This window comes from Bufo bufo, chromosome 2, assembly GCF_905171765.1.
Source record: "Bufo bufo chromosome 2, aBufBuf1.1, whole genome shotgun sequence".
In the NCBI taxonomy this organism is placed as follows: domain Eukaryota; kingdom Metazoa; phylum Chordata; class Amphibia; order Anura; family Bufonidae; genus Bufo; species Bufo bufo.
This window is the reverse complement of record NC_053390.1, coordinates 436789387-436812387: the sequence shown is the minus strand read 5'-3', so window position 1 is coordinate 436812387 and position 23001 is coordinate 436789387. Positions and strand designations below refer to the sequence as shown.

The window sequence follows — 23001 nt, the reverse complement described above, 5'->3', positions numbered from 1 at the left end:
TTTGGCTCTGCTGGGACAGTATATTGTGCTGGACTTTGGTATTTGGCTCTGCTGGGACAGTATATTGTGCTGCACTGTGGTGTTTGCATTAGAACAAAATGGGGCACTGCAGGAGGGCTATTATAAAAACTGGGGGCACTATGGTGGCATTATTACTACTGGGGGTACTGTAGGGGCATTATTATTATTATTCAGCACTATATGTAGGCATTGCTACTAATGAGTACTATCACTATTGGGGTTACTATTACTAATCAGGACAGTCTAGGAGCACTATTACTATGGGGGGACTATCTGTATGGCACTGTTATTTCTGACAGTATAGTGTTTCTGGGCATGGGGGAGCACAGTGAGCACAGTATTGGGAGTAGCAGCAGGATGACAGTAGCCTATATAAATTTTGTGAGCTGATCTAGGTTCTGTATAAATTTGGGGTCTCAGTTGCAAAATCTGTAACAGTCCCACATCTACCATGTGCCATATAGTAATACTGGTGTGTTCTTAAAGGGGTTATCCCATGACTAATGTAAAAAAATGAAAATCAGACATCATATAGTCCATGACAATAACAAAGCTAGAACCAGCCCTGTACCTCATATGGATCCAGAGATCTCCTCATTCATTGCTCTGCTAGATTTATATCAAGCTGACAGCTCAAGGGGAGTGTCTTTTCTGCTGCAGCTAAGGGGGCGTGCCCATGCTCTACCTATCACAGCTCAGGGGGCGTTTCTCAGCTCTCCCTATCACAGTTCAGGAGGCAGTTAAAGGATGAAACTGAGCATGTGCGGCCATCTCAGTGAGCAGGTCAAAGAAATAAGAAAAAGCAAACAGCAGGTGGCACTATACAGATATATACAGATATATTTTATTGAATAACTCAGTGGCTATGCAAAATTTTTTATCACATGCAATTACAAAAGTATTCACATACAGGTGCTAATTTGAAAACTGTAGAATATTTTTCCTGGGGCAACCCTTTTAAGTAGCATAGGGGACTGCACTTCCCTGACCAAAGATGTCTGCCTGTAAGTCATATGCCCTTGACTGCTTCCTTTCAAATGTGTTTTAAAGTAGGGTCACTTTAAATAGATTTATCTGCCAGTTAAAACCAGATAGTAACACATATTTTTTTATAATCAGTTTTTATTGTCTGATTGCAGATTTATTTATTCTATTTCCTGACAGTATTATGGGGGCAGCCATCTTGCCTGAGTTGTTCTTAACAGCATTTAGAAATCATTAAAAAAAAAAATGCTTTACAGCAGCCCCATGGGCCATAGACGCAATGGTCAGGAGAGGACCTCATTGACTTCTATGGTGGAGTTTTCTAGAAATGTTCTGTGACCTGTGCAGAGGTCATTGTACAAGGAAGAAATAGATAAGTTCTGACAATCACCTATTGTGAATGGTGGATACTGTCTTATCTATACACAGAGGTGATATCATAACAGGCAGGATTAGAATGAACTGCAGTAAAGTGATCTGTATCAACCAAGTGGCACCAATTATTAGACATAGTGGCCAGTGCAAAAACTGCAGGAATTTTGGTTTTAGTTTTAAATATAAAAAGTGACATAAAAATAACATCATCAAAAATTATTAAAAAATACGTTAAACATAAAAATGATTTAACCCCTTAAGGACCGGGCTCATTTTCACCTTAAGGACCAGGCCATTTTTTGCAAATCTGAACAGTGTCACTTTATGTGTGAATAACTTTAAAAACGCTTTTACTTATCCAGGCCATTCTGAGATTGTTTTTTCGTCACATATTGTACTTCATGACACTGGTAAAATGGAGTCAAAAAGTTCATTTTTATTTATAAAAAAATACAAAATTTACCAAAAATTTTGAAACATTAGCAAATTTCCAAGTTTTAATTTCTCTACTTCTATAATACATAGTAATACCTCCAAAAATAGTTATTAATTTACATTCCCCATATGTCTACTTCATGTTTGGATCATTTTGGGAATGCCATTTTATTTTTTGGGGACGTTAGAAGGCTTAGAAGTTTAGAAGCAAATCTTGAAATTTTTCAGAAATTTTCCAAAACACACTTATTAAGGACCAGTTCAGGTCTGAAGTCAATTTGTGAGGCTTACATGATAGAAACCACCCAAATGACCCCATTTTGGAAACTACACCCCTCAAGGTATTCAAAACTGATTTTACAAACTTTGTTAACCCTTTAGGTGTTCCACAAGAGTTATTGGCAAATGGAGATAATATTTCAGAATTTAAATTTTTTGACAAATTTTCAATTTTAATCCATTTTTCCAGTAACAAAGCAAGGGTTAACAGCCAAACAAAACTCAATATTTATTGCCCTGATTCTGTAGTTTATAGAAACACCCCATATGTGGTCGTAAACTACTGTATGCGCACATGGCAGGGCGCAGAAGGAAAGGAACACCATATGGTTTCTGGAAGGCAGATTTTGCTGGACTGGTTTATTCTACACCATGTCCTATTTGAAGCCCCCCCTGATGCACCCCTAGAGTAGAAACTCCACAAAAGTGACCCCATTTTAGAAACTACACCCCTCAAGGTATTTAAAACTGAATTTCTAAACTTTGTTAACCCTTTAGGTGTTCCACAAGAGTTATTTGCAAATGGAGATGCAAATACAGTGAAGTAATAAGTCAATCGGGGACGGATCCGTTTGAAAATTGAGCCATATTGTGTCAACTTCAAACGGATCCGTCTGGACGGATCCGTTTGCCTCCGCACGGCCAGGCGGACACACGAACGCTGCAAGCAGCATTCGGGTGTCCGCCTGCTGAGCGGAGCGGAGGCTGAACGCTGCCAGTCTGATGCATTCTGAGCGGATCCGCATCCACTCAGAATGCATTGGGGCTGTACGGATGCGTTCGGGGCCGCTTGTGAGAGCCTTCAAACGGAGCTCACAAGCGGAACCCCGAACGCAAGTGTGAAAGTAGCCTTAGTTGGGACTATTTTTAGGGTACATATGATTTTTGGTTGCTCCCTATTACATTTTTGTGAGGCAAGGTTACAAAAAATTGAAATTCTGAAATTTCATCTTCATTTGCCAATAACTCTTGTGGAACACCTAAAGGGTTAAAAAAGTTTGTAAAATCAGTTTTGAATACCTTGAGGGGTGTAGTTTCTTAGATGGGGTCACTTTTATGGAGTTTCTACTCTAGGGGTGCATCAGGGGGGCTTCAAATGGGACATGGTGTCAAAAAAACAGTCCAGCAAAATCTGCGTTCCAAAAACCATATGGTTCTCCTTTCCTTCTGCGCCCTGCCGTTTGGCCATACAGCATTTTACGACCACATATGGGGTGTTTCTGAAAACTACAGAATCGGGGCAATAAATATAGAGTTTTGTTTGACTGCTAACCCTTGCTTTGTTAATGGACAAAATTGATTAAAATTGAAAGTTTTGGCACCGTTTTTTTTTTTTTTTTGTACTGTGTTCATTTGAGGGGTTAGGTAATGTGTTATTTTTATAGAGCAGATTCGTACGGACGCGGCAATACCTAATATGTCTACTTTTTTAAATTTATTTAGGTTTTACACTATAATATCCTTTTTTAAACAAACAAAAAAAAAACATCTTATTATCTCCATAGTCTGAGAGTCAGTTTATTTTTTTATTTTTAGCCTATTGTCTTTAGCGGGATGAGAGGACGGTTTTATTGACACTATTTTGGGGTGCATATGACTTTTTGATTGCTTGCTATTACACTTTTTGTTATGTAAGGTGACAAAAAAAGCTATTTTTTTGTCACCTTACATCACAAAAAGTGTAATAGCACTGGGTCCCCTGTGTCCCCAAGAGGTTAAATAGCAGGTCATTTTCTGATGACACATTCCCTTTAAAGGGCACTAACTTTTCAAATAACTTATTCTCAAATGTCACTGTAGATGAACCTGGACAAATCACTTTACATAGTAACAAAGTAACATAGTATATAAGGCTGAAAAAAGATATCTGTCCATCCAGTTCAGCCTGTTACCCTGCAAGTTGATCCAGAGGAAGGCAAAAAAAAACTGTGAGGTAGAAGCCAATTTTCCTCATTTAAGGGGAAAAAATTCCATACGAACTCCAGTCAGACAATTAGAATAACTCCCTGGATCAACAACCCATCTCTAGTAGCTATTAGAGATGGCGTTGCGGTTCGCCCGGCGGTTGTTACGAAAATGGCAGACATGTTACCAGCATCACAGAGGGAAGTCAGAATGCAGGATTTCCATGCCTTGCTGCAAGAGATGCTGCATTCTGCTGTTGCGGGTGCTGGCAGAGGAATTTACACCCACAGAGAAACAATTGTGAGTACCAATCCTACAGCGCATGTAAGAAGAGGGCGGTTTGAAGATGTGTTGTCACTTCGGATATGAGATCATTCTTGCAGCCAACCCATCAACAGCTGCCCTCCGGATAGCCTAGACCAGTGATGGCAAACCTTTTAGAGACCGCATGCCGAAACTGCAGCCCAAAACCCACTTATTTATCGCAAAGTGCCAACACGGCAATGTAACCTGAATACTATAGTCCGATATAGTATATCTTCCATGTACTTTAATATTTAGCCATAATAGCCGGCCTACATTCAGTGAGCGGCCTGTGCTGTTCATAGTGCGCCCTGCGCTGATGAATGGCAGGAAAAGTCTAAGGCGTATTGGTACACCATAGATTTTTCTAGGGTGTGGGTGCCCACAGAGAGGGCTCTGAGTGCTGCCTCTGGCACCCGTGCCATAGGTTCGCCATCACTGGCCTAGACCGACAGGTGTCCACACATTGGGTTAACGGCCGATGTGGACGCTCTGAGAAGCGAGGAACCCCTTGACTACTGGGTGTGCAAGCTTGACCTGTGGCCAGAGCTGGCACAATTTGCCATGGAACTCTCGGCTTGCCCCTTGTCGAGTGTCCTGTCCGCAGAAGGGGGGATCATGACCGATAAGCGCACTCGCCTAGCTCACTACAGTGTGGACAACCTCACATTTACAAAAATTAACGAGGCATGGATCTCGGAGGAATTCAACACCTGTGACGACCAAGTTTAATTTAATTTTCTCATGCCAGCCCACACATATCCGCCACCACCCAGAACAAATAATGGTCCCTGTCTTATGTAAATACAGCGGCATAAAAGGCCTTTTCTGTCCGGTGAATGCCTAATGTTTGGGACCTCGGAGGAATTCAAAACCTGTGACGACCACGTGTTATCGAATTTCAATATAATTTGTGGGGTTTTCAAGAAGGGGGATTTCGTTAGCCATGTTTTTAATTCAATTTATATTTTTTGTTCTTTTAAAGATATGTATTTGACATGTATTTGTACTGACCTGCAGTGAAATTGATATCCAATGACCGTCTAATATACCTCCAGCCACATAATCACATGATGTTTTCTGTCCGGTGAATGAATAATTTTTGGGGCCTGTAGTACACTGGCCTGCAGTAAAATTGATATTCATTGACAGTCTAATATACCTCCGACCACATAATCACTTGATGTTTTCTGTCTGGTGAATGCCTAATGTTTGGGGCCTGTATTCCCGTGGCCTAAAATATAATTTTTCTAGGCTCCAGCATGGCCCATTTTTGAGTTTCCCTTTAAGATGCATAAAAATGGCCCTTGATTAAAATACATATTTTTTGTGGGAATTTTTGCCATTGATCCCCCTCTGGTATGTCATTGTTCATGTTGTGGGATGATTTGTGCACTTATTGTAAGTATTTGGTGGCTGCAAATATGACCTGAAGGTTTTTCAGGTTCCCCTGCCATTAAAGTGAATGGGGCCTGCCGCGAACTTGCAGTTCGCAAACATTTGATCGTGTTCGCGAGGGCGTTTGCGAATCGTCCCGGCGATGTTCGTCCATCACTAGTAGCTATAGCCTGCAATATTTTTACACATCTTGGCTCCTCTTGAACTCTTTTAGTGAACTCACCATCATCACCTCCTCAGGCAGAGAGTTCCATAGTCTCATTGCTCTTAGCGTAAAGAATCCTCTTCTATGTTTGTGTGCGAACCTTCTTTCCCCCAGACGCAGGGGATGTCTCCTCCTCACAGTCACGGGGATAAATAGATGATGGGAGAGATTTCTGTACTGACCCCTGATATATTTATACATAGTTATTAGATCTCCCCTCAGTCGTCTTTTTTCTAAAGTGAATAACCCTCATTTTGATAATCTTTAAGAGTATTGTAGTCCCCCCCCCCCCCATTCCAGTTATTACTTTAGTTTCCCTCCTCTGAACCCTCTACAGCTCTGCTATGTCTGCCTTGTTCACAGGAGCCCAGAACTGAACACAGTACTCCATGTGTGGTTTGACTAGTGATTTGTAAAGTGGTAGGACTGTGTTCTATGCCCCTTTTGATGCAACCCGTTATCTTATTGGCCTTGGCAGCAGCTGCCTGACACTGGTTTCTACAGTTAAGTTTGCTGTTCAATAAAATTACTAGGTCCTTTCCCATGTCAGTGTTACCCAGTGTTTTACTATTTGTTATGTACAGGTGACTTGCATTATTTCTTTCCCATGTGCAAAAACTCTGCCCAGTACAACAGAGGGAGCTACAGACACCGGAGCCTATACCGGGCGAACGGAGCGGTGCCCAGACATACTAGTAAGTGCAGGGGGACCCCTGGGCGCCGCTCTGCCCACTGATATAGTTAGTTTTTAGTTTTTAAACTAGTGAAAGGTCCTCTTTAAACCTCATCTGTCACTTCTCTATCCAAGCCTCCAATCTATCCAGATCCATCTGTAGCAGTATACTGTCCTCTTCCGTGTCAATTACTTTACACAGTTTAATGTCAACTGCAAAAATTGATATTTTACTGTGCAATCCTACAAGATCATTAATAAATATATTGAAGACAATAGGGCCCAATACTGACCCCTGAGGTACTCCACTAGTGACAGTGACCCAATCTGAGTGTGTACCGTTAATAACCACCCTCTGTTTTCTATCACTCAGCCAGTTACTTACCCACATGCAGACAGTCCACGCATTCTCATTTTATATACTAACCTTTCATGTGGTACAGTGTCAAATGCTTTGGAGAAGTCCAGATATACGACATCCATTGACTCGCAGCAGTCAAGTCTAGAACTTACCTCCTCATAGCAACTAATTAAATTACTTTGACATGACCGATCCTTCATGAAGCCATGCTGATATGGCGTTATTTGCTTATTTTCATTGAGGTACTCCAAGATAGCATCTCTTAGAAAACCTTCAAACAGTTTACCCACGACAGATGTTAAACTTACCGGCCTATAGTTTTCACGCTCTGTTTTTGGACCTTTTTTTGAATATTGGCACCACATTTGCTATGCGCCAATACTATGGAACACTCCCTTTCCCTGATTACATATTTTTATGTTATCCATCCTAAAGACACTTCTGAAATCTCTGCTACTAGGGGTCTCCCTTCTAGCAATTTTGCTTTCTATTTACTGTTGCTAGGTGAATCTAGCTGCCTAGAGTAACTGAGGGAAGTGGGTCTGTCTTTCTTCACTGGCTGGCTTCAGAGCTCAGTGCAGAGGCCTCTTCCCCATCCAGGGCTCAGAGCTTGAATGCTACAGAATGCTCAGCATCTGAGACTGCGTTTTCTGTGTATGATACCACATCTTCCACATCTGAAATGCTTGAGTGCCTCTATATGTGTTGGTTTTAGCTTTTTTATTAGTCATCATCCCTTACTGAACTGACTCTGCATCAGTTTACATAGTCCTTGCCCTGCCTGTGCTGTAATCAATAAGTGTCCTTGTGTTCTGAATCTTTCCCTTCATAAACTCTACCGCTCCACAATAAACTGACTTCTGTGACCTGCAATGATTATGCTGGCATGATAATGTATATTAGATCTGTGTGCTATAAACTGTCTCCTACACACCATGTATGCTGACGATAGGGGCAAGGATCAGGTTAGGGCTCACTGGTGATTAGTCTAGAAGTATGGCAAAGGAAGTCTAGAGCAGTATAGTACTGGCAGACTGCCTGTATTAGGACACGCCCCCAGGCTTCATGCAGGATCAGCATACTGGGAGAGCTAGAAGTCTATATAAGCAGACCAGGGCATTGTGGGAGGCTGGAATGGATCCTCACAGTGTTCCCAAAAGTTAATTTGTGAGAAGCTCTAAAACTTAGTTACCCTTAGAAGAATGTATATTCAGTCTTTAAAACATCTTTATTCATTTTGAGTCACCAAATGCTGGACTTTTACAAAAGTTTATAGATTTAACTTAAAAGGCCAAAAAGTATGAAACAATGTTACTTCCTCCCCTAGAGCTATGAAGGTTTGTACAAATTCAGTTATATATGAGAAAAATGTTATGATAATTTAAAAATAATAATCTGCCATTAATTTAGTGTAGTTTTAATAAATATAACACATTTTCTGTCTTTTTCACAAAATAGAATTTATGAAAGCATAACATATAAAAAGGAATTTTAAAGATGTTCCAAGCTCCAAGTGATTATTTAATCTGCTCTAATAGATCTAAAATATTAGATTATTCAGTGATCTTCACATTAAAGAACACTAATATCTGAATAATGGATGGATGGAAATTGCTAAATCCCAAATGAGGCCATTATTAAAAGGAATGGGATCTTTTGTGTTGTATTCAGCTTAAGATCTCACACTGCAAGGTGGCTAAACAGATACATAAAGGATAATATGCAAATAAAATGTCCCTGTATCTCTCTACCAGTCCATTTGTTCATTGATGGTTGTCATTTGAGGCAAAAAAAAATCCAGTAATTACCTTGCAGGATGCCCATTCTGACCAAACTAAAAAAAATCTAAATAAAAGGCTGAGGTTTACGACACATTAATTGTAAGTCATGGTGACCCAATCAAGATCCCCTCACTCAGCCTTTTTCACTTTTCTCTTGCGAGTACCCTCATTCAGCTCTTCTTTGGATTTTGCACTTGAATGGGACACCTCATGGTCATCATGATGGTGATGATGGTCCTCATGGCCATTATGGTCACCGTTTGCAGCACCAAAAATGATAGGGCAGATGCAGTTCTCCAGGAGAGCAAAAGGTGATCCATGAGAGTGACTTGCTGTCATGTAGATCTGCATGGAGGAAAAGGGAAATATATAATGGTAGTCAATACATCAAACACAGAATTAGAATAGCTTGTCTTATGAATCCATGACATCAATGCAGAAAACATTAAAGATCTATTACTTATGTTGTGAGAATATCAGAAAGTATGAAAAATACAGTCCTTAATATTTAAATATAAGCCTTAAAGGGGTTATCCAACACCATTGCAGGTGACGCTAGGGGGGCTCTTCCCCGTCACAGATGTTTTGATCTGCGCGATGGGGAGATGCAGTGGCCACCGTGGGGGCATCAGGAGAGACGCGGGTACTGGGGAGTGGGGTAAGTATAACCTATATCAGGGCTTGGGCATTGGGGGGGGGGTCATTATAGGGGTTGGACAACCCCTCATGCTTCAGCAAGTGGCATTCATCATGTAGACAAAGTTTATACAAGGCACTTACTAATGTATTGTGATTGTCCATATTGCCTTCTTCACTGGCTGAATTCATTTTTCCATCACATTATACACTGCTCGTTTCCATGGTTATGACCACCCTGCAATCCATCAGTGGTGGCCATGTTTGCACACTATAGGAAAAAGTTCCGTCCTATGCACACCCCCGCTGTCCCAGCCACTAGAAAGGCTGACACATTCTCCAATAGTGTGCAAAGCATGGCCACCGCTGCTGGATTGTAGGGTGGTCATAACCCCTGTATATGAGCAGAGTTTGATGGAAAAATGAATGAAGCCAGCAAAGGAGGTAATATGGACAATCAAAATACATTAGTGAGTGCCTTGTATTAACTTTGTCTACATGATAAATGCCATTTGCTGAAGTGAGACAACCCTTTCAACCAATATTTATTGCCCCAAACTACCACTGACACATACCTATGTATAAATCATACTTATGTAATACCCCAGAGTGGTATTACCATTCCTATACCCTGCTACTGTCTTTAATTGCTAACCATAATGCCATCTGTGCATGGATTCCAAGTACTTTGTCACTGTGCATTGAAATTGTTGCTATGAAACTGTTTTGTACATGTAATAAGCCTGGTTCACCATCAGGTGGCAGCGGATATATGGCAGAGAGATCTTTAGATAGAATGGAACTTACCATTCCATTACCCCCTTTTGGGCAGAAGTGGGCTAGTCCCGTTTATTACCAAGGGAGGGGTTGCAGGAAGTTTTCAGTAAGTCTTAGTGCAGTCTAGTCTAGAGTTGGAAGGAGATCAGAATCACCCTGACTCCTTACAGATTAACCGACAGAGTGTTGTGAGGGGGTCAACAGCCAAAGGCACCCCATTCCAAAGGTACCAGAACAGCCCTAAAGTCCAGCAACCAGACTAAAGCCGAGTTTAGCACAGCAGGGAGAGAAAGCAGAATATTCAAGACTGCCTGCCAGTTTATGCAAAAACCTGCTGAAACCAAGAGAAACACCACTTCTTGTACGGATGCAAGTTGATTCAAGTAAAGCTATTAAACTTTATGAAAGCCTGGACACGACTATTTCTCCACCTCCACCATTATTCTCCCCTTTATTGCTTCGGAGCCTAACCCTGGGGAGTGACAGTGTCTAGGTAGGAGCACCATGACACACAGAAAACTATTGAGGCCGCACCACACCACTCATCATTCTGATAAACCACGATTGGCCCTGGGGAGTGGCACGTTGCACTTATTACTCTGTGGTTTGTTCCTACATGCCCTTAAAGGGCTTCTGTCAGCCCACTAAACATTTTTTTTTTGTTTGTTTACTAATAATCCCTATACTGCGAGCTCTGCATACATAAGTTAAATAATCATTTTGGTTCAGTAGAATTTGATAAAAAGCTATTTTTAAAATATGCAAATTACCTTGCTACCAGCAAGTAGGGCGGCTACTTGCTGGTAGCAGCCGCATCCTCCGATCCTAATGACGCCCCCTCCGTATTGTGATTGACAGGGCCAAGGAACGGAATCGTTCTCTGCTGGCCCTGCCTGTTAGCATTCAAAATCTGGCGCCTGCGCCGCGGCCGTACCTATCTTCAATCTGCGCAGGCGCACTGAGAGGCGGCCACTTGCTCCTCAATGCGCCTGGGCCGGGTGTAGATGTGACGTCATCGGCGCAGGCGCATTGAGGATGGAGCGGCCGAGCGAGTGGCTGCCTCTCAGTGCGCCTGCGCAGATTGAAGATAGGTACGGCCGCGGCGCAGGCGCCAGATTTTGAATGCTAACAGGCAGGGCCAGCAGAGAACGTTTCCGTTCCCTGGCCCTGTCAATCACAATGCGGAGGGGGCGTCATTAGGATCGGAGGATGCGGCTGCTACCAGCAAGTAGCCGCCCTACTTGCTGGTAGCAAGGTAATTTGCATATTTTAAAAATAGCTTTTTATCAAATTCTACTGAACCAAAATGATTATTTAACTTATGTATGCAGAGCTCGCAGTATAGGGATTATTGGTAAACAAAAAAAAAAACTGTTTAGTGGGCTGACAGAAGCCCTTTAACCACCTCCGGACCGCCTAACGCAGATTCGCGTTCCGGAGGTGGCAGCGCTGCGCACAATCACGCATATACGCGTCATCTCGCGAGACGCGAGATTTCGCTCAAAGCCGGCCCGCGCATGCGCATCGCGGGCCGGCAAAATTAAAAGAACAAGTTCGTCACCAGCCTGCCAGCAACAATCATTGGCTGGCAGGCTGGCGATTTTCAAAAAATCCAATCAAAAGTCATATAACAGATCATATTAGTAAATATGATCTGTTATATGGCTTGTCTGCTCCTCTGCTGGTCCTTTTCGTCGGTTGGATCCAGCAGAGGAGCAGACTGAACTGTGAGTACACCAAACACTACACCTTAGCCCCAGATCACCCCCCTGCACCCCAATTAACCCTTTGATCACCCCTTTGATCGCCCCTGTCAATCACTATTGAAAGGAAAAAAAGTGATCAGTGTAAACTGTCACTTTTTTTTTTTCACTAGTATTGGCTGTTAGGTTTTAGGGATAGTTTAGGCCCCTTGGTTAGGTAGTTTAGCGTGAGTTAGCGCCCAGCCCACCGCACCACAGTCACTTATTCGCTGTTTAGCGTATCGCTAATCAGCATTTGTACTTTTATAGTATCTGTAAGTGATCAAAACTGATCACGGTCAGATCTATAATAGTATTAGTGTCACCTTAGCTCGCCCTCCACCCAAAACGCAGTGTTTGCCCGATCAGGCCTGATCGGTCGCCCACACGTGCGTTCACCCACGCCCGCCCCACCGCAGTGACAAAAAATATATATTTTTTGATCACTGCACATTCATTTTACACGCACTGCGGCGATAAAAAAATCAGTTTTGATATTTTTTATCAACCGCAGCGGCCTCCGGTACTTCGCTAGCCTCCCCTTTGTAAGACAGGCTTGCTTTTTTTCTTGGGTAGTCTCAGGGAATACCCCTAAATTTAGTAGTCCAAAATGTCAAACAGGGGGTATTCTTCTGAAGAGGCCTACAGGATTCTGACCCAGTCGGATGAGGAGTGGGAACCCTCATCTGACGAATCTAGCGGGTCAGAATATGAACCTGTAGAAAGCAGTGGCTCTCTGACCCAAAGTTCGGACGAGGAGGTTGAGGTCCCTGGCAGCACCAGGCGTACCCGGCCCCGTGTCGCTAGACCACAGGTTATGCAGGATCCGCTTCAAGAGCAGCAGAGTGGGGCTGTCGCTGCCGGATCACGTGGTGAGGCATACACCAGCAGCGCAGCCCTCCCTGGACCTAGTACCAGCACTGCCGTACAACATGGTGACGTGGCGAGCACCAGAAGGGCAGTTGAAGCTGGTACGGTGGCACGTGCAGTAGTTACCCCGTCGCAGCCACCACACAGACAGGCCCGTAGAGCCCCTAGAATCCCTGAGGTGCTGGCAAACCCTGATTGGCAGTCACCAACTTCAGCCGCACCTGTAGTTCCCCCTTTCACCGCCCAGTCTGGAGTTCGGGTTGAGACGGCTCAAATCGGTTCGGCCCTGGGATTTTTTGAGCTGTTCTTGACTGCGGAGCTCTTGGACTTAGTCGTGGCAGAGACAAACCGGTATGCCACACAATTTATATCCGCCAACCCGGGAAGCTTTTATGCCTAGCCTTTCCGGTGGAAACCAGTCCAAGTTTCCGAACTTAAAATTTTTTTGGGCCTTCTCCTCAACATGGGCCTGACAAAAAAGCATGAATTGCGGTCAAATTGGTCCACGAACACGATTCATCACATGCCCATGTTCTCTGCTGCTATGTCCAGGGCACGATTTGAGGCCATCCTCCGTTTCCTGCATTTTAGCAACAACACCACCTCCCGTCCCAGAGGCCACCCAGCTTTTGACCGGCTCCACAAAATTCGGCCCCTCATAGACCATTTCAACCAGAAATTTGCAGATTTGTATACCCCCGAGCAAAACATCTGCGTAGACGAGTCCCTAATACATTTTACCGGGCGCCTTGGCTTCAAACAATACATCCCAAGCAAGCGTGCCCGGTATGGGGTCAAATTGTATAAGCTCTGTGAAAGGGCCACAGGCTATACCCACAAATTTCGGATCTATGAGGGAAAAGATCAGACCCTGGAGCCGGTCTGGGGAGCAGTGGGAAGACAGTCTGGGACTTGGTGTCACCCTTATTCGGCAAGGGGTACCATCTTTATGTGGACAATTTTTACACAAGTGTGGCCCTCTTTAGGCATTTGTTTCTAGAACGGATTTGCGCCTGTGGCACCGCGCGAACTAGTCGCGTGGGCTTCCCCCAACGGCTTGTAACCACCCGTCTTGCAAGGGGGCAGAGGGCTGCCTTGTGTAACGAAGAACTGCTCGCGGTGAAATGGAGAGACAAGTGTGACGTTTACATGCTCTCCTCCATTCACGCAGACACGACAATCCAAATTGAGCGAGCAACCCGTGTCATTGAAAAGCCCCTCTGTGTCCACGACTATAATGCGCTCATGGGAGGGGTGGACTTCAATGACCAGATGTTGTCTCCGTATTTAGTTTCCCGCAGAACCAGACGCTGGTATAAGAAGGTGTTTGTATATTTAATTCAATTGGCGCTGTATAATAGTTTTGTTCTATACAGTAAGGCTGGGAGAACAGGATCCTTCCTCAAATTCCAGGAAGAGATCATCGAGAACCTCCTTTACCCAGGAGGTTCCGTGGCCCCATCCACCAGTGTAGTTAGCCGTCTACACGAGCAACATTTCCCCAGTGTCGTTCCTGGTACCTCAACCCAACCGTCACCCCGAAAAAGATGTCGTGTCTGTAGCAGGAGTGGAATAAGGCGTGACACCCGCTATTTCTGTCCTGACTGTCCTGACCACCCTGCCCTATGCTTTGGTGAGTGTTTCCGGAAGTACCACACACAGGTACACCTAGCATAGGGATTGCATCTCACAGGACAGGCACACAGGGCTATTAGGGCCCTTTTACTCACAGCTGCTGCAAACCTCTCCTTTCACCTGGGATAAAGTGCATAACGTACTTTGCCACATCTTTGGGCGATTTGCGCTTTGCACATTGTCCCATGGGGAAGGAGAGGTTTGTTCTATAAAGGTAAAAAAAACTAAACAAAAAAAAAATTACCGGTAAGTAAAAAAGTTAAAAAAGTTTAAAAAAAAGTTAATATGTTCTGTTCTAAAGTTAATAAAGTTATTGCGTTGCGGCCTGGTTTTTTCTTTTTTGTTTTGTTTTTTTTACCTTCCAGGTGGACCAACCGATCGACTAGCTGCAGCACTGATGTGCATTCGGACAGAAGCATTGCGCTGCTGTCAGATTACACGCAAGTCGGTGTATGCGGCGCTGCAAGACGAGATTTCTCCTCTGCAGTAAAAGATACGTTTGCCGAGGCATATGAGCTGAGGAGGTGGCGGTGTTCATATACTTTGGCAAACACTTTGTATATATAAAAAAAAAAATCCAGGCAATGATTTATTCATCCACATCGATTGATGTGAATGGAGAAATCGGGTTTGCCAGGGCATACGAGCTAAGTGGGTATGGATGTTGGGCGGAGCTCCTATGTCCTGGCAGACGCCTTTCCCCTCCTTTTTCTTTTTTTGGCAGAGATTTTTTCATCCACATTGATCGATGCGAATGAAGAAATCTGTGCCGTTCATTTTTTTCTTTCAGCCCAGAGGCTGAACGGAAAAAAAAAATCTCATTACCTGTATGCTCAATATAAGGAGAATAGCAGAAACTCCTAATGCTGGGCATACATGTAATGATTGCGGAGACCCTCAAATGCCAGGGCAGTACAAACACCCCACAAATAACACCATTTTGGAAAGAAGACACCCCAAGGTATTCGCTGAGGGGCATATTGAGTCCATGAAAGATTGAAATTTTTGTCCCAAGTTAGCGGAAAGGGAGACTTTGTGAGAACAAAATCAAAAAAATCAATTTCCGCTAACTTGTGGCAAAAATTTTTTTTTATATGAACTCGCCATGCCCCTCATTGAATACCTTGGGGTGTCTTATTTCCAAAATGGGGTCACATGTGGGGTATTTATACTGCCCTGGCATTTTAGGGGCCCCAAAGCGTGAGAAGAAGTCTGGTATCCAAATGTCTAAAAATGCCCTCCTAAAAGGAATTTGGGCACCTTTGCCCACCTAGGCTGCAAAAAAGTGTCACACATCTGGTATCTCTGTATTCAGGAGAAGTTGAAGAATGTGTTTTGGGGTGTCTGTTTACATATACCCATGCTGGGTTAGATAAATATCTTGGTCAAATGCCAACTTTGAATAAAAAAATGGGAAAAGTTGTCTTTTGCCAAGATATTTCTCTCACCCAGCATGGGTATATGTAAAATGACACCCCAAAACACATTCCCCAACTTCTCCTGAGTACGGAGATACCAGATGTGTGACACTTTTTTGCAGCCTAGGTGGGCAAAGGGGCCCATATTCCAAAGAGCACCTTTCGGATTTCACTGGTCATTTTTTACAGAATTTGATTTCAAACTCCTTACCACACATTTGGGCCCCTAGAATGCCGGTGCAGTATAACTACCCCACAAGTGACCCCATTTTGGAAAGAAGACACCGCAAGGTATTCCGTGAGGTGCATGGCGAGTTCCTAGAATTTTTTATTTTTTGTCACAAGTTAGTGGAAAATGATGATTTTTTTTTTTTTTTCATACAAAGTCTCATATTCCACTAACTTGTGACAAAAAATAAAAACTTCCATGAACTCACTATGCCCATCAGCGAATACCTTGGGGTCTCTTCTTTCCAAAATGGGGTCACTTGTGGGGTAGTTATACTGCCCTGGCATTCTAGGGGCCCAAATGTGTGGTAAGGAGTTTGAAATCAAATTCTGTAAAAAATGACCAGTGAAATCCGAAAGGTGCTCTTTGGAATATGGGCCCCTTTGCCCACCTAGGCTGCAAAAAAGTGTCACACATCTGGTATCTCCGTACTCAGGAGAAGTTGGGGAATGTGTTTTGGGGTGTCATTTTACATATACCCATGCTGGGTGAGAGAAATATCTTGGCAAAAGACAACTTTTCCCATTTTTTTATACAAAGTTGGCATTTGACCAAGATATTTATCTCACCCAGCATGGGTATATGTAAAAAGACACCCCAAAACACATTCCTCAACTTCTCCTGAATACAGAGATACCAGATGTGTGACACTTTTTTGCAGCCTAGGTGGGCAAAGGGGCCCATATTCCAAAGAGCACCTTTCGGATTTCACTGGTCATTTTTTACAGAATTTGATTTCAAACTCCTTACCACACATTTGGGCCCCTAGAATGCCAGGGAAGTATAACTACCCCACAAGTGACCCCATTTTCGAAAGAAGAGACCCCAAGGTATTCGCTGATGGGCATAGTGAGTTCATGGAAGTTTTTATTTTTTGTCACAAGTTAGTGGAATATGAGACTTTGTATGAAAAAAAAATAAAAAATAAAATCATCATTTTCCACTAACTTGTGACAAAAAATAAAAAATTCTAGGAACTCGCCATGCCCCTCACGGAATACCTTGGGGTGTCTTCTTTCCAAAATGGGGTCACTTGTGGGGTAGTTATACTGCCCTGGCATTCTAGGGGCCCAAATGTGTGGTAAGGAGTTTGAAATCAAATTCTGTAAAAAATGACCAGTGAAATACGAAAGGTGCTCTTTGGAATATGGGCCCCTTTGCCCACCTAGGCTGCAAAAAAGTGTCACACATCTGGTATCTCTGTATTCAGGAGGAGTTGAGGAATGTGTTTTGGGGTGTCTTTTTACATATACCCATGCTGGGTGAGATAAATATCTTGGTCAAATGCCAACTTTGTATAAAAAAAATGGGAAAAGTTGTCTTTTGCCAAGATATTTCTCTCACCCAGCATGGGTATATGTAAAAAGACACCCCAAAACACATTCCTCAACTTCTCCTGAATACAGAGATACCAGATGTGTGACACTTTTTTGCAGCCTAGGTGGGCAAAGGGGCCCATATTCCAAAGAGCACCTTTCGGATTTCACTGGTCATTTTTTACAGAATTTGATTTCAAACTCCTTACCACACATTTGGGCCCCTAGAATGCCAGGACAGTATAACTACCCCACAAGTGACCCCATTTTGGAAAGAAGACACCCCAAGGTATTTCGTGATGGGCATAGTGAGTTCATAGAACTTTTTATTTTTTGTCACAAGTTAGTGGAATATGAGACTTTGTAAGAAAAAATAAAATAAAATAAAAAATCATCATTTTCCGCTAACTTGTGACAAAAAATAAAAAGTTCTATGAACTCACTATGCCCATCAGCGAATACCTTAGGGTGTGTACTTTCCGAAATGGGGTCATTTGTGGGGTGTTTGTACTGTCTGGGCATTGTAGAACCTCAGGAAACATGACAGGTGCTCAGAAAGTCAGAGCTGCTTCAAAAAGCGGAAATTCACATTTTTGTACCATAGTTTGTAAACGCTATAACTTTTACCCAAACCATTTTTTTTTTACCCAAACATTTTTTTTTATCAAAGACATGTAGAACAATAAATTTAGAGCAAAATTTATATATGGATCTCGTTTTTTTTGCAAAATTTTACAACTGAAAGTGAAAAATGTCATTTTTTTGCAAAAAAATCGTTAAATTTCGATTAATAACAAAAAAAGTAAAAATGTCAGCAGCAATGAAATACCACCAAATGAAAGCTCTATTAGTGAGAAGAAAAGGAAGTAAAATTCATTTGGGTGGTAAGTTGCATGACCGAGCAATAAACGGTGAAAGTAGTGTAGGTCAGAAGTGTAAAAAGTGGCCTGGTCTTTCAGGGTGTTTAAGCACTGGGGGCTGAGGTGGTTAAATGCTCCGGCTTCCCATGCTCACTTCTGCCCCACTTCTTTTTGCTGGCATGGGCATCGCATTACTCATCCAGCCAATCACTGGCCTCAGCATTATATGGCTGCTGCCCTGGCAGAGAGACCCAAGTGGCACTGCTGGATCAGCGGTAGCTTGAGAAGATGAGTTAAATTTTTTTTGAATTTTGGTGCTTGCAAGGAATTACAATGAATAAACAATAGCGAAAGGGAATCGACAAGTAATAAAGAAAAGGCATGTGGTTACCATTGTGCAACATTAATGTTCATGAAAATGTAATTATCAGTTCAATAGGAGTAAGGCGTGAGCACACTAACTACAACACGTGCAGAAATTGGTAACCATTCTAGGGAGAGAAAGGACATATTGACTGCAGGACCAGGCTACATTGGGGTTGTCTGTGATCTGTCACCATATGGAGGTGCATAATTATATATAGGAGCTATAGGCACAAATCAGTAGCACATTTGTAATGAATTTGTAAAGTTGCGTCATTTTGCATTTCAGATGCATTCGATGAATAAAAAAAGGATTGCAGAGGTGGACATAGCTGTTATAGATAGCCTACATTTTTTAGAGCTACTCATACAAGAAAGGGATCCTTCATAACACTACACACAGAGAGAATTAATATTGGGCAGGTCTTCAGACATTTATATACAACATAAAACAACATTAAAGTTTTTAACAGCTTTAAAGGGGCTGTTCCATAAGGACAACACTTGCTTTAGGCCGCATTCACACCGCGCCCACGTTGTGGACTGCAAACAGTGGGCTTCTGGGTTCATGCCTCTGTGCCGCAAAAGATAGAACATGTCCCCTCTTTCACTGCATCTTGCAGATCGCGGATCCATTGCAGTCAGCAACATGGGCACGGCGGCCCTATGGTCGTTTGAATGCACCCTAAAAGACATTCAGAGGGGGGAACCCTGTCCTTAAGCCCTAATGGACCATATGGAAATAGTTTGTCTACATGGAATGACCACTTTATGATCAACCATTCTATGGGGAAACAGATTTTTAACTGGACATGAAAAACTTAACATTTTGAATTAACATACTAAGGTCATACCTTGCAAGTAGCCATAAACAGAGTAAAGAAAAAGATGAGGTTCGCTTTGGAAATGGGTAACCAGTGCGATTGCTGCAGAGTGAACAAGATAGCACCGTATAAACTGGCCTTGGTTGGGCTGTAGGGAACAAAAAAGGAACATTAGACCTAAATAAATAAAATAATACAGAAAAACATAGCTAAAAAGTACTATTGGGTCAAGTAAGTATGGTATTTTCAGATTTTTTTATGTATATGACTTATAGATGATTTAGAAAATGGGTAATCATTGAGTATATTTGCATTTTTATTGTATTTTTATATTTGCAGGCTGTCCAACCACATGATTATGATGGTGGAACTTAAAGAGGACCTATAACCTCTCCTGACATGTCTGTTTTAGTAACTATTGCATTCCCCATGTAAGAACAATTCTGGAGCATCTATTCTTATGACTGTTGTGTGATTTCTTTATTATTCCTTCTAGAGGTTATGAATTAATTACTAGCAGTTTGTAATGAAGGTCCAGGTGGGTGTTTCCAGTTGGGGGGGTGTCTCGGCACAGACTGACTCTGGCAGCACTGATTGGATAATGTCAGACTTTGCAGGGACACATCAAAGAGTAATAAGAACAGATTATCCAGAATTGTTATTACAAATGATGCACGTAGTTGCTAAAAACAGACATGTCAGGAGAGGATACAAGGTGCTCTTTAAATATAAGAACTACATGATCATTAAAAGACCCTTTGTCAGCATGATCAATCCTATTAAACCAGCCACATTGCCCGGTAGGGCTGATCATGCTGATTAAAACAATACTTTAGTTATCTTTGTACAAAGCAGCGTTCCCGCGATATCAGCATTGTTATTTTCATGCTAATTAGCTCATTTGAGCAACAAGGGTCCAGGCCGAAGGCTGGGAGCACCACTATTCTAATGCCCATCTCCTCTATGCATGCCTTGTGTCCCCTGGGATTCAGTCAACCCCAATCAGATTTAAATTCAGACAACGCCAATCAGCTTTATATAAAAAAAATAATAATAATTTGAGATCCTCCAAAAAGCGGGGTGGAACCACTAATAATACCAAATAAGTCACTGGTGTATGTTGACGATTACATGTGGTTCCCGACACTCACTGGTGGCAGCGGAGCATTAAGACAAGGGAGAGTGGGCTGTGTGGGCAGGAGAGAATACTAGCCTCATGATCCTTCCAGTAGCTGGGCTCCTCTGCTCTCAGTGAAGCTGTAAAGTCAATCCACCCTGAAGTGGAGGTGCTGGCAGCTTCACTGGGAGTGGAGGAGCCCAGCTGCTGGAAGGATCATGAGGTTAGTATTCTCTCCTGCCCATACAGCCCACTCTCCCTTGTCTTGATGCTCCGCTGCCACCAATAAGTGCCGGAACCTTCATGTAATCCACAGCACACACCAATGACTCATTAATTACACTATACATTATACATATAGTACATACATATAGTATACACTATACATTATACATGTACATTATACTTACATTATAAGACCACTCTGCCACTAAGGGTTTATTTATTTATTTATTTTTTTGAGAGGCTCAAGGTTTTTACATAAGGATGATATTGGGAATGTCTGAATACAGGGCTGAACCACATATCAAAGGGGAGGTGGGCATGCAGAGAAGAGATGGTCATTAGAATAGCAGTGCTCAAAGCCTTCTGCCCAGCCCCTTGGTGCGCCAAATAGCTAATTAGCATAATAATAAAAATGCTGATATCTCAGTAATGCTGCTACCTACAAAGATGACTTATGGTGGGTTTACATGGGCCGAGGAGCAAAAGATTACTTCCTGACAACTGGCTGTTCATTCAGTGGGGGTGAAGTACTGCATTTACAGTATGAGAACGAGCGATCGATATTGCTACCTTTTGTCCTCATAGAGCTGCATTGTTTCTGGGCATTAGATCACCGTTTAGGGTACTTTCACACCAGCGTTATTCTTTTCCGGCAGTGAGTTCCATCCTAGGGGCTTAATAACGGAAAAGAACTGATCAGTTTTATCCTAATGCATTCTGAATGGAGAGCAATCCGTTCAGGATGCAGATTCAGGATGTCTTCAGTTCAGTCTTTTTACCATTTCAGGACGGAGAAAATACCGCAGCATGCTGCGGCTTTATGTCCGTGCAAAAAGACCGAACACTTGCCGGAATGCCGGATCCGGCATTAGTTTACATTGAAGTGTATTAGTGCCGGATCCGACATTAAGTGTTCCGGCAAAACGGATGCAAATAAAATTTATACCGGATCCGTTTTTCCGTATGACACCAGAGAGAAGGATCCGGCATTTCAATGCATTTGTCAAACTGACCCGCATCTGGATCAGTCTGACAAATGCCATCAGTTTGCATACGTTTTGCCAGTTCCGGCGACGGAACTGCCTGCCAGAATCATCTGCCGCAAGTGTGAAAGTACCCTTAGACAGAATGATCTTCTGCCAGAAGCGATAATTTAGATGCCTACAGGAACAACAGTTTCCCCCAATAGATAAACAAAACGCTCGTTCATCGGATAATCGGCTGCGCCTTTAGACGGGCAGATTGTTGGGAACAAGCATTCACAGGAACATTTGTTGTCCCCGATAATCTTCCCGACAATCGGGCCATGTAAACCCACCTTAATGTATTGTTTTAATCAACATGATCAACCCTACCAGGCAATAGAGTTTATCATGCTGACAGAGGCTCTCTAAATTCTAATTTACACTAATAGAAGTGGGGAATATATGATACTTTGAAGGGTGTGTTCATACATAGAATAATGAGCTAACAGAAGAGGTCACCCACTCATGGTCATTCTGCTAGCTAGAACCTTAAGTAATATCTAAATGCCTAGTGAGAACACCAAGATACATGCAAATATAATAAACGGTGCACTCACAAGGAACTGTGAAGAATTTCATTGGTCTCTGGCTTCCATACACCACGCAAGAGCTGTTCCAAATTAGACATCAGTGCTACGCCAGAACCTATGAGAAAACCAAGCAGTAAAGTATAGTAATTCCGAAAGGTTAAAGAGGCTCTGTCACCCGGATCAAGCCTATCCTACCAGGCATATAGCCTGGTAGGGCTGATGACACTGACATAAGCCATACCTTTCTTTCTTATGCCGGCGGTCCGGTGTTGAAGAAAAATAAACGTAAAAAAATATGCTAATGAGGTATTCGAGCACTTGGAAGCAGGCTTATGCCGTCCGAGCACTGCTTCAGTGACGCCCCCCCGTTCCTTCCTAATGCTGGTCTTCTCCACTTAATCACGTCCCCATGCCTTTTGATTGACAGCGCTAGACCTGTGAGATCCAGCGCCTGCGCACTCATTTCCTTAACGGCGCATGCGCACAGGATCTTTTCCTTCCTTCCCAGCTTGTGAATATGTCTAGTGTGCACACGCCGTCACGTCACTGAACCCAGAAGTGGTGGCGCATTCGCAGTGTATGGGATGTAATGGCTGCAGCCACAACAGTATGTCACTGGTTGGAACCCAGGATGCAGTGATGGTGCTGGATAGGAGAGGCCCGGGCAGAGAAGTGTAAGTGGTTTTTATTATTTTATCAAGGCCCAGGCAGTTT

General features: G+C 42.8%; 1 protein-coding gene across 1 annotated transcript in view; it reads right to left on the bottom strand.

The window, feature by feature from the left end:
• Window positions 1-8152: 8152 nt before the first annotated feature.
• The window catches only part of TMEM38A (transmembrane protein 38A), a 55239-nt gene continuing 40390 nt past the window's right edge, over window positions 8153-23001 (bottom strand). The window contains exons 4-6 of the mRNA XM_040417451.1: window positions 22315-22402; window positions 19421-19538; window positions 8153-9065 (exon numbers count right to left, since the gene is read on the bottom strand). Coding sequence (XP_040273385.1) covers window positions 8850-9065; window positions 19421-19538; window positions 22315-22402 — 422 coding nt within the window. The 3' untranslated portion in view covers window positions 8153-8849. The remainder of the gene's footprint in view (window positions 9066-19420; window positions 19539-22314; window positions 22403-23001) is intronic.